The sequence below is a fragment of the Amia ocellicauda genome, chromosome 14, assembly GCF_036373705.1.
Source record: "Amia ocellicauda isolate fAmiCal2 chromosome 14, fAmiCal2.hap1, whole genome shotgun sequence".
NCBI classification, from domain to species: Eukaryota; Metazoa; Chordata; class Actinopteri; order Amiiformes; family Amiidae; genus Amia; species Amia ocellicauda.
In genome coordinates, this window is record NC_089863.1 from 19818860 (window position 1) to 19835559 (window position 16700).

Here is a 16700-nt window from a genome sequence, read left to right on the forward strand (position 1 = left end):
TTGTCTTCAAAGCAGAGTGAAACAACAATGAATGAGCTACTAGCTAAATAGGAACAAATATTAACCGTAGCCTCGTTTTCTTGATATTTCATAAAAGGGTCTTCTGATTAGAATAAACGTTGTATTTTTCATTATTCTTATTTGGAATTTTACTGCGTCTGCATTGGACTAAGATGTCGGTGTCCGCGGCTCTGAGCGGCCGCCTGTCCTCGGCGCTGGCCGAGCTGATGAGAGCCGCCCTGTGTGAGATCTGGAAGGCGGTGGAAGAGACGGTGTCGGAGTCCCGGGTGGAAATAACCCGCAGACAGAGAGAAAACGAGGCGCTGAGGCGGAGGCTGCAGGAGCTCATGGTGGCGGGGGAGGCGGCTGTGTGTCACTGGAGCTCCGGAGCGGACGGGCCGCCTGTGCAGAGCCGAGGAGCCGGGAGGAGAGAGGGAGAGACCCGGGCAGCAGCGGACGGTAACTAACTTTCTACTTTATTTTGTATTGGATAGAGCAATCGGTTGATGGATTGACTTGCATCGTTAAACAACGTAGAAATCCAGTAGATCAAATACGGCATCCACTAAGATGTAATCATATCATCAAACATATACAAATAATGCAGTTATTTCTACAATGCTGAGGAAACCTTGACGCTCATTTGTTTTGCTACAAATGCCTGGAATGTACGCGTTCTACTCCGTTCTGCGCTTCTGCAAGAATCGTTTTAATAGATACTGTTACAAGAAATAATTGTAATAAAAAGTTATACATACAAGATACTTCAGTTTTCAGGTGCAATTTAAATATATTAGGTGGCAGTGTTACAAATATTGAAATCTACAAACAAGTTATATGTTGTGATAATGTACTAAGCATAATAAAATAAAAATAAGCTATATCCTTCAAAAATATAAGTGTTTTTGGAGAGAGAATTTAGATTTGTGGAGGTGAACTTTGGCCAACAGAAATAAAAGATTTGTCCTATATCTCGTTATTTATCAAAGTATGTAATGCCAAAAAGAATAATCTTTACATTTGAATCTAAATTTATTTATTTTAAAGTGTATACAGTTAGGTCAGTCCAGAAAATGTAGGAATAAGTACAGTTTCACAATAGATTAATACTTATAATTCTTACAGAAAGAGCATATCTTTATCAGGCTTTATTTTTATTAATTCACTTTTACGAATTCACTACGGATTATTCTGAATTTTAAGTTTTGTTGGTCAGTAAGAATTAGTGTTCAATATCTTTCCCATTTCATATTTTGAAAAAGACCATTCCAGTTAGAAGTAGCAGAGGCAACTAGCGCTGCCCCTGAAAGTCGATGAGTCGAATCATCAGTCGGAAACCCCTCAGTCGACTGAGATTCTTCAAGTCCGTCAAATCAAAAGTTATTGGAGTATTACAATAATTGTCGGCCTATATTTTATATTCTAGCAGGACAAGCTGGCGTGCTTGCAAGAAAAAGACTGCAGACAACAGGGCTGTGATACGGAATATCCGCAGAGTCATGTGTTGAAGTACCTAATGTCGCAGATAGTTTGTGTTGCTAACAAATACTGAATGTACAATGTCGGCACAAGTTAGACTAATTGCTCTGGATGAAGTGAAGGCTGCAGCACACAGATACGCTTTTCCACCGGCAAGGAGACGGTGCCTAATCTGGAAGCGGGTTGGTTTGCGCATGATTCATAATTTATTGATACATTAATTTTCTTAGAACAGGGCGAATTACACAAAACATTCAGAATATCAAATACACAGTAACGCTGTTAGTCAAGCGCTTTGTGCTCAAAAGCCAGCAGTGCTGACAATGTATTATTATTATTATTATTGTGTATTTAACTTTCAGACCATAGGAGCATTGCTGCGTGTCTGGCAACAGGGACAATGCAACAGTGATTTGGGACCATCATCCCAGACTTCATCAATAAGCACAATTTCCCATCCAACCATTAACATCACCTGAGATCGTCTGACAGTTTATTGATCTGCCCGTGACTGCGCCGCTAATACCCCCAAAACAGCCGCATCCATAATCAATAGGCCAGCCTCTAGTCATTGTGTTTTAAACAAGAATAACAGTAAAAATACGCCACAAAATAAATGAAAATGTGAACTGTGTGCGCGGTGACGAATGCATGTAACTCTATCTTGTATTTTATTCAATACAGTAAAAGTGTCTGAAATAGCGAATCGGTGTAAATCCCTTAATGCATCAATAAAAATCAATACAAATTGTTATCTTAGCATATTGGTATAGTTGTATTTGCGTTTCTGCTCGTCTACATGTGATCTCGCGTTTTTTGTGTTATTTTTACAATGTATCTGTGCTGTGTTTAGACGCTGAATGAGTTTGATTGGGATGGTTAAATAGGGTTTAAAGTCGCAGTCGCCTCGGTGCTGATTATTATTCCGTGTGTTTCTCTTCTGCTCCAATTACTGAAAACAAGGTGCAAATAGTGAAATATCATTGAGTTCCTCTCTTATCTTGACAGCTTTTGCATAGAAGCTTGGACAAATACCACGACTACAATTCTCTAAAGTGACAGCATATCTCTGATCTCCACAGATTGTATTAGCACATCATAAACAGTGGATAGTTTAGTGGCAGATTAATCAGTTGTCGGCAGATATCCAGTGTTATCCTGCAACATCAATGATATCAATCAATGCACATTGATTTAAGAAGGAAAGAGCAAAAAAACACAAACCTTGCAGGGGAGATACCATCTTGAGTTCCCATGAGGCATTGCTACCCACAGGATTCCCTTTTTAAGCCATGAAATTTACATAGAATACAAAAATAAAACAAAATCAATTTAATCTAACATATCTAAATCTACCTACTAGTAATTTTTGTGTGCTAAGGTGCCTTTTTATTAAACTGAAAATAATAATAATGACCCTGCAATAATAGTGACCCTTCATACTGACGGTTCAAGCAGTTTTACAACAAAATCTAATCTGGGTAGTTCTCAAACAGTATTACAATGTGATTTTAGGTACATTTTACTCATTAAGGCCATGAAATTATCATGCCTCGTTTCCATGCTAAGGCAAAAAGGCTATTTTATTAAATATTGACTAAATCTTAAAGCTGCTGAATTGAAGGCTATCGCATCAATTCATACTTTCTTAAAGGTCATGAACAACATGACATTCATAGAAATTTGCCCTCCAATTTGGTACTGACCCAGTGGCCTGGCACATGGACTAAATGCTCAAAGGTGCTTTTGAGAGGCAAATGAAATGTCAGATATTTCGATCTTATCAAAGACAGAATGAAGATGAACAACTGACACTTTTATAGAGCCTTTGTTTGAAACCAGCAATTAAGGAGATAAATTCAGACAGTACCTCAGGTGGTGTTGTACAGTTATATGACATTGATATTGTAGTGACAAACTAATTCTCATCAGCCATGGTATTCTTAGTAGTGCAAGACCTATTGTTATAAACTAGGCCTACATGTTACAGAATGACTAGAATGGCTCCTTCAACCCTGATCTCAACATCACTGAAGCTGTGGGGAACTGTTTGGACAAGGAAATGTTAACATGAATTACAGAATCTAAAATCCAGAACCCCTGAACACCCCTGAACAAGTGTTTACAATTATTTGGATGTGTCACTACAGGTTTAAATTTAAAGTATACTAAGTATCACATTGTTTATTTGAATTTGAAGTATATTTTAAACATGCACCATTGGGAAGCATAATAAATACATGTAAGTGGAACTGCCTGGATGCTATTCTAACCTGTATTAATGACCCTTCCTCACAGCTGCTGTTCTCCTGTCTTGTCTCTCCTCCAGATGCTGTAGAAGCCAGCGCTCTCCCTGACTCTGGGGAAAGGGCTCCCATTGAGCAGCAGCACTGTGAGCAGGAGTGGAGCTCCAGTCTGAGGCAGGACACACAGCCCATAGATACTGAAGACAAACAGGGCCTGACTGAGCAGCACAGGAGCAGACAGAGTGAGGAGGAGCTCAGGGGACTGGAGTCTGGGTGTGGACCCACTGCAGCTGGTGCTGGGCTTCACTCTACCAGTACACAGTGTGAACCCAGTGTGGCGTCTGATCACATTAAAATAGAGGTCTGTGAATTTGAATTAGGCATTCCTAGTCTTATGAATCAGGGACTGGAGAATATTACAGGAGGCCTCTGTAAACTGGAACCTGAGCTCCCTGTCGAGGGACTGTGTGAAACGGAATCCCTTAACGTGAGGCAGGGGCTCAGTGGAGGGAGTGATGGTGGATGTGAACTTACGCTCCCAACAGAAGGACTTTGTGACCCTCAGTCTGCTGCAGTGAAGGAGGAGCTCAGTGAGGTGAGTGACACTGCAGTGAGGGGTGCTAGTCCATCATCACAGCACAGAGAGCTGCGTCCCAGACCCTCCAGCTCCTGCACTCCCCCCTCACAACAAACTGGGAAAGATCAGGGCAGTCATTACTGCAGCCAGTGTGGGAAGACTTTCAGTAACTTTACAAACTTTAAAATTCACCAGCGTGTTCACACAGGAGAGAAACCTTTCTGCTGCTCCCAGTGTGGGAAGGGCTTTAACAGTGCTGGAAGCCTTAAAAATCACCAGCGGGTTCACACAGGAGAGCAACCATACTGCTGCTCTCAGTGTGGGAAGGGTTTTGCTCATGCAGGAAACTTTAAATCTCATCAGCGCATTCACACAGGAGAGAGACCTTTCTGCTGCTCCCAGTGTGGGAGGAGCTTCACTCTGGCAGGAAACCTTAAAACTCACCAACGGGTTCACACGGGAGAGAAACCATACTGCTGCTCCCAGTGTGGGAAGACCTTCAATAAAGTGTCAAACTTAAAAAATCACCAGTACAGGCACACAGGAGAGAAACCGTACTCCTGCTCCCAGTGTGGGAAGAGCTTTACTAATCCAGGAAACCTTAAAACTCACCAGCGGCTTCACACAGGAGAGCAGCTGTACTGTTGCTCCCAGTGTGGGAAGGGCTTCAATCATTTAGGAAACCTTAAAACACACCAAAGGGTTCACACAGGGGAGAAACCATATTGCTGCTCACAGTGTGGGAAGAGCTTCAGTCATTCAAGAAGCCTTAAATATCACCAGCGTATTCACACAGGAGAGAAACCGTACTGCTGCTCCCAGTGTGGGAAGAGTTTCAGTCATGCAAGAAGTTTGAAATCTCACCAGAGGGTTCACACAGCAGAAGGATCAAACAAAAGTTAAGCAAGCAGGATTCCAGCCTAGGCACCTCAGCAAGTGGGACCCAGGAGTGCTCCTGCACATGTTACTGGCCTCACAAGTAGCTGGACTGGAAACTGCAAATAAAATAAAAAGTAAATAAAAGGACACCATTTAGAGTTGACTCTTTCCGGGTTCGAGTTCATTCTAAGCCAACTAAACTGCTTTTCCCTATTCATAACTTGTTGTGCCTTCTGTCTGTTAAATATGTTAACAATATATTGGTAATTTATTTCAGACAGTCCTGCAATAGCAAACTAGAACATGGTAAATAAAAGAATATCAAACAATTAAAAGAGGGGGGTGTTGTTTCCTAAGAAAAAGAAAATCATACTCTTTACAAGCACATTATTTAAAAGTCTTAACACTGTCCTACTGGTTTTTGTAGTAACCAACTTCTCAGTAACTATTTGCTTTTTTTATATTAAACTTACAAAAGCCTGGAGAATTTAAGTGCATTGTATAAGTCAATACTTATTTTATTATTTATTTCTTAGCAGATGCCCTTGGCAAAAGTACAAAGTTACTTACAAAGTATAAGCGCAATACAAAGTGCAATAATACAGTGCAGTTCAAGGCATAATACATTTTACAAATTCTAATTTACACAAGTGTATATGAGATGTACAGTAAACAACATATAAGGTCTTACATCTTAGAATGTAAAAGCTGATAAGTGCAGACAAGATGTTAAGTCACAGTCAAGGTCCGAGAGAAAGGGAGCATAAGGGAAATCAAAATAAACTATCAGTACTAGTAATGCAAAAGCAAGAAGTACAAGTAAAATCTTACAGGAGAGTAAATGACTAAACTATAAGTCATGTCTGAAAAGATGTGTCTTGAGTACTCTCCGGAAGGAGGTCAGGGACCTCTTAGGGTTCAGGGATGAGAAGGAGCGGCTCTGCAGGAAGGAGAGTGGAGAGGAGGCAGAGTTAGTCTTCTGGCACTGGAGGAGCGCAGTGGTCTGGAGGGGATGTATGGAGAGATGAGTGTCTGAAGGTATCTTGGTGCAGTGTGGTCGAGACAACGGTAGGTGAGGGTCAAAGTCTTGAACTGAATGCGTGCCGGTATCGGGAGCCAGTGGAGGGAGCAGAGCAGTGGAGTAGCGTGTGAATCGGGGCAGAGAGACACCAGACGAGCCGCAGAGTTCTGGATGAGGTGGAGCGGCGGGTAGTGGATGCAGGCAGGCCGGCCAGGAGGGAGTTGCAGTAGTCCAGACGGGAGAGGACCAGTCATTGGACGAGCAGCTATAGTCGAGTAGTCGGTGAGGAACGGACGGATCCAGCGAATGTTGCTCAGGAAGAGTCTGCAGGTGCGTGTCAGCGCGGTGATGTGCTGGGTGTAGGAGAGCGCAGGATCGAGGGTGACAAGTAGGTTTTTAGTGGAAGAAGAGAGAGAGAGTGTCGTAGATCCAAGGGGATTGAGATGGAGAGATTAGAAGGTGAGGAAGGGGGGGGGGAAGAGGAAATCAGAATTGGAGAGGTTGAGCTTGAGGTGGTGCGAGTGCATCCAGGCGGTGATAGCAGACAAACAGGAAGAGATATGAGAGTGTCAGAGGAGGGAAAAGACAGGAAGATTTTAAGTGCAAAGTCTGCTTAACCCTTTGGAGCGTGAGTTCTAAATGCCGCCCTGTTTCCTAGAATTGCAACAATTAAGATGTCCATTCTGCACAAAACGAACTTCCTTTTCACCATGGTTCCAGTACAACTTACAACCAGTTGGTTCCAAACAATAGATTCAATAATTACAAAATTTAACTGGAAAAATAAAAAGACTTGGATTAAGTTTACCACATTACAGAAAAGTAAACTCCAAAGAGATCATCACCATTACTGATTTGGAACATAAGTTTGGTATCTGTAAATATAAACACCTTTACAATGACTAATAACACCAAAGCACAACTGATACAACACAAAGTAGTTCACAGAATAGATATAACCGAGCACAATATGTTTAGAAAGGACTTTATTGAATCTGATACGGGCTCACACTTCCACGCCTATTGGCTCTGCCCACCAACTCTTTAGGGAAGAAGTCATAAACAAAACATCATCTTTTTTTTGGCTGAAGCATCCCACTCTCTCCATCCATGTCTACTTGGAGACTATACTACATTTAAAAAATATATTTTTAAAATCTAACTTTATAAATGATGCTTCATGCACACACACGTACACACAACACTCAATACTTCACTTTATTCCATTGTTCTTTTTTCTTTGACTTCTTTCTTCCTACATGAATATATTATGATATTTCTGTCTGTTGGTCTGTCTGGTTGTTTGTCACTGTCTATAAATGGTTGTAGGTATGTACTGATGCTGGGGTGGAGGCTGAGTAATAGAAAAAGGAAGGGATAACATTTAATTTAGCATTTGAACATTTTATTTTTTTAATGTTTTTTTTCTTTCTATATGGAATACAAAGGAGGGTTGTGTGGCTTCACAATGGTTTGTAAAATTTCAATAAGGGAAAAACTAAAAATCTGATCCAGTTTGCTTTGCCCCTTATTTAAATTTAACCTGTACTTTATCTTCTATTGGCTTTTATTAGGAGTTACATAAGTGACATAAGCGGCCACTTTGGGCCCTCAGCCACTAGGGGCCCCCTATCAAAATCTAATAATTAATACATGCAATATATATTTCAATTATTTTCTGTAATTGATCACAGTGATCAGTTTTCAGATTGGATTTTATGTTTGATCATGGAATCAAACATAAGTTATGCTCTAGAAACCTGTCATCGATCTGGTTTTGGTATGCGTTGGGTGTAGTAGAAAAATAAAAAAAATAGGATTGCGATGCAACCAAATTATGATGGCGTAAAAAATACCAAAAACGCACAAATCTGGTGCACAAAACCATAAGAAAAAACTGAAGGAAAAACAAGCACAAGAGAAAGGTATTGTAATGTTATTTGATTATGCTTAATTTGTATTGCTGTACAGTAGCTTGCTTGCATACTAACTAAATCAATGATGATGACATTTATGTGTAGCTAAACCTAGCTGTTTTTTCTCTCGTTACTTAACTGGACAGTCCAAGTTCACCTTACCTGCCACCAAATAGCATTTTATTATAACATGGTGGCTGTATTTGCATCTATAGCCAGTTTTACCTTGAATAGGATCTGCAAGAGGTTTGTTCTTTTTCTTTTTTTTTTCTGCCTTAGCGAAAATGTATGCTATAACACTGCAACCTAGTTCCACAGCATCAATTATCAAGTTAGCTAATTAGCTAGTAAGTTAAAATCAGCAAATGGGATTTAGCAATTGTAGCCTGGAATAGGTTAAACTGTGCGGTGCGCCCTCCAAGGGGAGTGCAGGAGTGTGTCAAGGAACGCTCAAGCTAGTTACAGTTCAAATGAAAGTGTAGAAAATTAAAAAATATATATTAAACGTATTATATTCTAAAATAATTTTCCTTAATGTTCTGTTCCAAAGCAACAGTGATGTTATTGTACAGTGTCCTGGGGTGCCTTGAAAGGTGCTCCTAAATATTATTATACACTATTATATATGTGTATATATATATGTAAATTCAGCAGCATGCTTTGAGAGAACCTGTGAGAAATTTATCATTTTGTGAGAAATGGAGAAAAGCGTCCAATACAAGCCGAAGTGAGGGCGGAGGTTGCGGCAAGACGCAAAAATCGAAAATATGACAAAATGTATTTAAAACTCACGTTTTCATGGAGCGGCTTCTCAGTATTAATTGCAATTCAAACAAAAATACCCCCCGGCTTTCTTTGGAAGATGACTTATGTGTCTAAATTGTAACCCTGAATCCCATTACTTTGGGCATTGAGGAAACAAATATATAACCCTCCCACTGATAAGGTAGGAATAATGAATATTATATGGAATTAATCTTTAATTGGTTTGTGTCATGTATCTTAAATGGTTGTACATTTTTAGTTTAGCTGTTTCCATTTTTGATCTCAAAATATAAAGCCTACTTCTGCAACTCATACTGTATTGATCAAATCCCTACTTTTGTATTCATGATTTTGCAACATATTGTTGTATTGTTTTAGTAAGGAGGCACAGTAATTTTTTGTCATTGCTCAGGCAGGCTCATTTTGATAAAGTTTGAGAACTGCTGGTCTAGATAGACTTACTTAAACCTGCAAAGTGTGTAATAAATATCAATCAGGACCTTTGTTGACTGACAGGCCTCAGACTACACATGATGGGGTGCTGCTGACTATGACTGAGCCTGGGGCAAAAAGTAAACCACTAAACATACGTCATTGTAAAAAAAAAAAAAAAAATGGGATCAGGAAAAAAAAGTGAAGGGGGCCCCCCCAAATCAAATCCTGCATTGGGGCCCCAAAAGGCTAGAAATGGCCCTGATTAAGTCTGAAGTTGTGGTTGATCTTCTATATATCCTACTCTAACATATTAAAATACTATATATAACTGTAAGCCTATAGGTTATAACAACTTTACTTCACATACATAAATAAACACATAAACTTGTAAAATAAAATAAATATTTTTTTATTCTAGAAGTACTGTACCGCTTGAACTGATTTTCATTTTCTTAAACCTATTTGAAAACATTTATTAAGATATTGTAGTATTTATAAATTAAGATTGTAAATCTAAGTAGTACTGTAGTTATATTATCAGTAAGGAGGTCGAACTTTACTGAACACCGATTATCAATCATAGAATGTAGCCATGCTCTCAGTAAAAAAAAATCAGCCACTACTGTATTAAGTCAATTACTGCAGGGAGTGTGGAAGGTGTTTCTTGATTAGATGTTTGTGACGTCACAACCCCCGCAATAATCATTGTAATTGATTTTTGAGGAGTACAAAGTGCCGCTCTTGCCCCAGTCCAGAGTGAGCAGAGACGCCCGAACAGGGAATCTGCGCGCAATCAACTCACTGACTAACTAACCGAACACCAGCTCTATATAGGACATACAGTAATTGCTCCACACTATAACAAGCACTGAGTGCAACAAACCTCTGTAACATTACATAATAATAATAATAATAATAAAAAGTTAATTAAAATTATTCTCATGGTCCAGTCAAAAGCGTCTGGCGTTCCGGATTTGGCCCGCCGGCCACCTGTTGATACCCCTGCGTTATTTTAATGTAGCCAAGCTGCATTGTGCTTAATGTGGTTTACTGTACTTAAAACTTAACAATTGATATCCACATTTAATAAATGACAAGACTGGCGTGAAGTTGATATTGACTGTGTTTTAAACTTCATTTGTACAGGCCTGGTAGGTGGGGGTCTTGTTGTTAGTAAAGCTAGGATCTAAGTGCTTAACTTAAGTACAATAACCACATATAAGCTTTCAATATGAAGCACAATTCACACTTGGCTACAAGGCTTAACAAGATACTTTTGCTTTGAATATAAATTTGAACATTACATATTTTGTCTATCAGCCTGGTTGGTGTCAGTCTTGTTAATTATAACGTCTGAATATAAATAAGTACAGTAAACTACGTGAGTTCAACATTAAACGCAATTACGGGCTTAACACGACACTTTAAACATCCATTCTGTGTGTAACAGTTTGGAAAGTGTCAGTCTTGTCATTAAACCACTTTTTTAGACTGTCCCTCTGCTGCCGTGTGGTCAGCCATGTGTAATTGAATGGAGATCGATAGTGCGATTATCATCTACGATGCCTGATCTACGCTTTGTTTTTGAGTCGGTGTGAAAACTGTCAAAAAGAACTGCACATGCGCAGCGAGAACTGCAAATGTGTAAACGAAACTGCAAATATGTAAACGATATTGAACGAGCGCAGAATTGAATTGTAAGCGTAAAATAAAAACCGTAAATATAGTTTTGCACGTACAGGTTGTATTTCTGTGCTGGCTAATTTTGACAGTGAATTCACTCCATAGCAAAGGGGGGTGGGAAGTTTTGTATGGCCGGGAACTATTGTATCCTACGCCTGTCTACGGAGATTCTGGATTTCTGGAGTGGGGCTTAGTGACGTCACGCTGCAGCATTCAAAGAACGTGTATCTCTGCAGTTCTGCGTAGAACTGCGGAAATCTGCGCATCACGAACGGGTCCGAAGCAGCGCTCGGGTTGGAGGCGGGGCTTGAGCTTCAGCCCGAGGAAACAACAACACAGGAGCCACGAGCTGAGACGGCAGCAGTATCACCCGCAGCCTCGTTCTCTCGAATCTTGATGAGACGGGTTCTGTTTAGAACACATGCAGGTTCTATTCGTATTATTGTGCAGCTTATTCCGACTGTACTGAACAACAATGGCCCTCTCTCCGTGTCTGAGCGGCCGCCTGTCCTCGGCGCTGGCCGAGCTGATGAGAGCCGCCCTGTGTGAGATCTGGAAGGCGGTGGAAGAGACGGTGTCGGAGTCCCGGGTGGAAATAACCCGCAGACAGAGAGAAAACGAGGCGCTGAGGCGGAGGCTGCAGGAGCTCATGGTGGCGGGGGAGGCGGCTGTGTGTCACTGGAGCTCCGGAGCGGACGGGCCGCCTGTGCAGAGCCGAGGAGCCGGGAGGAGAGAGGGAGAGACCCGGGCAGCAGCGGACGGTAACTAACTTTCTACTTTTATTTATTTTTGGTATTGGATAGAGCAATCACTAGCTACAATTATTATTATTATTATTATTAGTATTATTAGTATTATTAGTATTATTAGTATTATTATAATTCTGGACTACAGTTTTAATTGATGCTGTGACAATACATTAAAGAAAGAAGAAACACATTATAAATGCTACATAATATACAGGATTGACAGGTACAATTTATATATCGAGTAGCAGAGGGAATAGACATTGTATCCCATTGATCTTATCTTTCGTGGTATATAGATATCATGTGCATCTAGTGAAGGCAAAGGGGAAAGTGTACCTTTCATGGCATTTTGCAATAGCATCCTCACAGCATTAGGAATGGCATCAAAACCCAGAGCATATTCCCTATCTGTAACAGGAAATGCTCTGATCCAAAATTATCAATAAAGAGGGTTTTTTCAAGTATACAAATTTGACCAAACAGCAATATTTAAAAATAAAAATAAAGATTACAATAATATAAGATAATATATCTTATATAATACAAATATTGTAAAATAATCACCACAATAAAAACATTTTGTGTGAAAATAAAATGTTGATAATTTGGTGTGAATTGTGTTAACATCATAGTTACCTGTAACCTAAGCTATTAAAAATATGTCTGGGGATAAAATTCTAATAAATACATTTGGAGAGGAACTTTTGTTGTTTGGTATACAAGTTTTACACACTGCTATTCTAACCTGTGCTAGTGGTCTGTCCTCAGAGTTGCTGTTGTCTTGTTTCTCCTCCAGATGCTGTAGAAGCCAGCGCTCTCCCTGACTCTGGGGAAAGGGCTCCCATTGAGCAGCAGCACTGTGAGCAGGAGTGGAGCTCCAGTCTGAGGCAGGACACACAGCCCATAGATACTGAAGACAAACAGGGCCTGACTGAGCAGCACAGGAGCAGACAGAGTGAGGAGGAGCTCAGGGGACTGGAGTCTGGGTGTGGACCCACTGCAGCTGGTGCTGGGCTTCACTCTACCAGTACAGAATGTGAACCCAGTGTGGCGTCTGATCACATTAAAATAGAGATCTGTGAATTTGAATTAGGCATTCCTAGTCTTATGAATCAGGGACTGGAGAATATTACAGGAGGCCTCTGTAAACTGGAACCTGAGCTCCCTGTCGAGGGACTGTGTGAAACGGAATCCCTTAACGTGAGGCAGGGGCTCAGTGGAGGGAGTGATGGTGGATGTGAACTTACGCTCCCAACAGAAGGACTTTGTGACCCTCAGTCTGCTGCAGTGAAGGAGGAGCTCAGTGAGGTGAGTGACACTGCAGTGAGGGGTGCTAGTCCATCATCACAGCACAGAGAGCTGCGTCCCAGACCCTCCAGCTCCTGCACTCCCCCCTCACAACAAACTGGGAAACATCAGGGCAGTCATTACTGCAGCCAGTGTGGGAAGACTTTCAGTAACTCTACAAACTTTAAAATTCACCAGCGTGTTCACACAGGAGAGAAACCTTTCTGCTGCTCCCAGTGTGGGAAGAGTTTCAATAACCCAAATTGTCTTAAAATTCACGAGCGAATTCATACAGGAGAGAGACCGTTCTGCTGCTCTGAGTGTGGGAAGTGCTTCATACATTCAGGAAACCTTAAAACTCACCAAAGGGTTCACACAGGAGAGAAACCGTTCTGCTGCTCCCAGTGTGGGAAGGGTTTCACTCAGGCAGTTTCCTTGAGAAGACACGATGAGAGGAAGCACAAATGAGTAACGCACAGTGTGGGTATAGTGTTATTATTATTAAAGTATTTAACCAATGTATTTATCCAAGGTGCCTTGAGTAAAGCAGGTATTTATGAGAACTTATTGAAATGATCCAGATTGCTGAAATTGACCTATATGTAGCCTGTGTGAAAAGTCTATTTTCACTTGGGAATGGAAATTCAACAGAAAGAGAGAATCTTATCACTTGTGAAAATGTTCAGTTGTTGTCTTTGTCTTGGCATTTTCAGTAGAAGAGGAATACACAGCATTATACTGATAAACCTTTGTTGTTTCTAAGGTTCTACCAAAACGCTCCCTGCTCTCTCTTCCTTTCCCTAAGTGACCACTTCACTGACACACTGAGAAACTAGCGTGATCCCTCCTCCCTATGGTAAGTGTTCACTTAGTGTGATGCTTTATAAAATTAACATTATTTATAACATTTTCAGCTGTAAACTGGAAAAATAATAAAGTAATAATTATAATAATAATTGTACTTACAATCATTTTTGCCCAAATGTATTTTTTGGAATATGGATGAAAAATGCTTAATCCAAGTGCTCCATTTATTATTGCTTAGTGTATTTTAGTGTTTTCCAAATGAGATTCCTGTTGAACAAAAGACTGACCCCGATGTCCTTCTGATCTGGAGTCAGCGCTACTGTTGCACCACAATAAAGTTTTTGTTATCCTGTTGGGATAGTGTAGGGAAAATGTGACTCTCCTTTTGTTAGTCACCAATCATAGATAAGCATACACTACTGGTCAAAAGTTTTAGAACACCTCAGTTGTTCCAGTTTGTATTGAAATGTACTCAGTTTAATGTCTCAAGAACAAATAAACAATTGGAGATAAAAAAGAAACGGAATCGTTTTGTTTAACAAAATGTAACCCCTTAAGCTGACAAACCCATCTGGTACTCTTCACGGTTGTGTTGTTTGCCAAGTGTTTGGTATCCCATGAAATCTGAGACTCTCATTCTGAAATTGGGGGGGGTGGGGGGATACTTGTTCTGAGTAGGAATACAAAATCTCTGAAAATATTGACAATTATGACACATTCTAGAACCAGACAGTCTACTGATCATAACAAGATCATCCACATTTTGGTAGAAGCAACACACACCCATAGAGAGCTCAAAATGTCAAGATGGAAAACTGTTTACAGTGTACTAATACACAGTGATTTTACATAATTAGATCTGAACTTCTCTGTGTTTGATAGAACATCAAATAATGTATACTGGATTAATCGTTAGGTTGTTCTGAACAACAAGCTTTAAAACTTTAGACCGGTAATGTAACTTTACCTAACATGTATTAATTCCAGGAAAAATATATTATTATTATTACATGTATAATAACAATTGCATTAGACAGCAAATGAGCCACCAGCATTTACAGCAGTACACATAACAGGTGAACCGAAGCAACTGGGAGAACACGTGAGCCAAGCAATCCCTCTATACAAAGTGTCATAGAGTTTGGGAAGGTCTTCAAGATGAACATGTTTCTCTCTTTGTGTTTGGGGTCAAATATTTATACAGACAAGTCTGCATCTCGCGTGATTATATTCTTTCAGTCTTTCAGTTCATTATAACTCTGATTTACATGACACGATTACTGAGGTACACCCTATTGAACATTTCAGTTCAGAATCACCTTCGAAAACTAGAACAACCAGTGTCCAGCCATCAGGCCACATTTGTACTCTATTCTAATCACAGCTTGTCCCAGACTTAAGTGATCAACACTTCAACTCGAGAGAACAATGGTCATTCAAATTGTATTTCTAACAGAATCATAATGGGTCGGAGATGTTAATATAAAGACATTCCCCACATAAATGAACATGGTTTTAACAGATTTTCTTTTACTTTGCTTATATACCTAAAATATGTGTTGAACCTCTGTGACACTCAGAAAATATAAGAGTGCCATGAATAAACTAATGGAGTTTGTGCTATACAATATTTGAGAACAGGTAAATGCATATCCATTACTATTTGAAAAAATGTAAAATAAAAATAGTTGAAAATAAAGGTAATGCCTCCCCAAGAAATACAGATTGCCCTTAGAATACATACTTAAATTCCATTTTCAGGGTTAATCCTTTCTACAAATAAATCCATCAGCAGTGCATGCAATAACAAATCTGTACACAACAGCACCATCCTTTCATAACTGTTTGTGACAGAACTATTGTCTCTCAAACTCAGTTTTTCTCAAGTGTTTCAAGGCACACCTACTTCAGCTGTTAACGGCACACCAGCTCCTCCTGCCCCCTGCCTGTACACACTCCCATTTATACACTTGAAAATGAATAGGCCTGAATAAGGCACAAGCCTGAGTTTGTCTTCCTGCAGTTTTCTGTGATTTTGAGGAAAAATTCCGGTTCGCACCTATGTGGCATGGATAAAAATCTCTGCTCTAGAATAATTGTAAAATGGTTATAAATTAAGATCTGAAGCATAGAATCATTATTAATAATAGGTAATTGTCGAAGAAATGAAGCTACACTTCAGGTTTGGGTTTGAAGCAGTCAATACGTTTTATTAAGCAATGCTGGAGAGAGAGACAGGTTTCTCTGCATGTAGGCAGATCCGAGCAGTTTTTATAGGAAAAACTGAGAACAGTGTACTGTTAGTCCATTTCCTTATATGTAAATTGTATAGTTATATATTATTTTGCTTGAAGTCTGAGGGTTAAAATTTGTTTCAACAGAACAAAGTGACTAACATTTAACAAGCACCTGAGAGTACAGGGTACAGAGGTAATATTATGTAGCACAGTAATCTCTTCATCGATATATTACACATACAATGTGTACACTGCCTATAGAAAGTCTACACCCATTGATTTTGTTTTCATTGCCAGTGCATTTCATGCATTTAAAATGTTTTCCACTTTTCTACATACCATACTCCACATGTTCTTCCACACACGGTTTGGTTCAAACCCACTGGTCTGCCCTGTGTTTTGAAATTCACCCAGCTGGAGGGTATTAGTCACTTGTAGGTAGAAGGTGATTGGCATGGCATACAATACTATCATAAATTATTAGACACAACTGTGTTGTAGAAATCTGCCCTGTAGGGGAGTGATGTGTCCGACAACAATGTATGTATTTAATAATTCCGATAAGATGTTCCATTCCGGTGCAATAGTTCCTCAGCAGGCATGAGGCAGATAGCACTGG

General features: G+C 39.9%; 1 protein-coding gene and 1 pseudogene across 1 annotated transcript; both read left to right on the forward strand.

The window, feature by feature from the left end:
• On the forward strand, positions 1–13782 carry LOC136767323 (zinc finger protein 665). The gene is made up of 4 exons (XM_066721093.1): positions 1–459; positions 3809–5200; positions 11475–11762; positions 12547–13782. The coding sequence occupies exons 1-4, from the start codon at positions 174–176 to the stop codon at positions 13503–13505; spliced, it is 2925 nt and encodes a 974-aa protein (XP_066577190.1). The 5' UTR covers positions 1–173; the 3' UTR covers positions 13506–13782.
• LOC136767324 (cytosolic sulfotransferase 3-like) overlaps positions 12983–16700 on the forward strand; it is a 21354-nt pseudogene continuing 17636 nt past the window's right edge.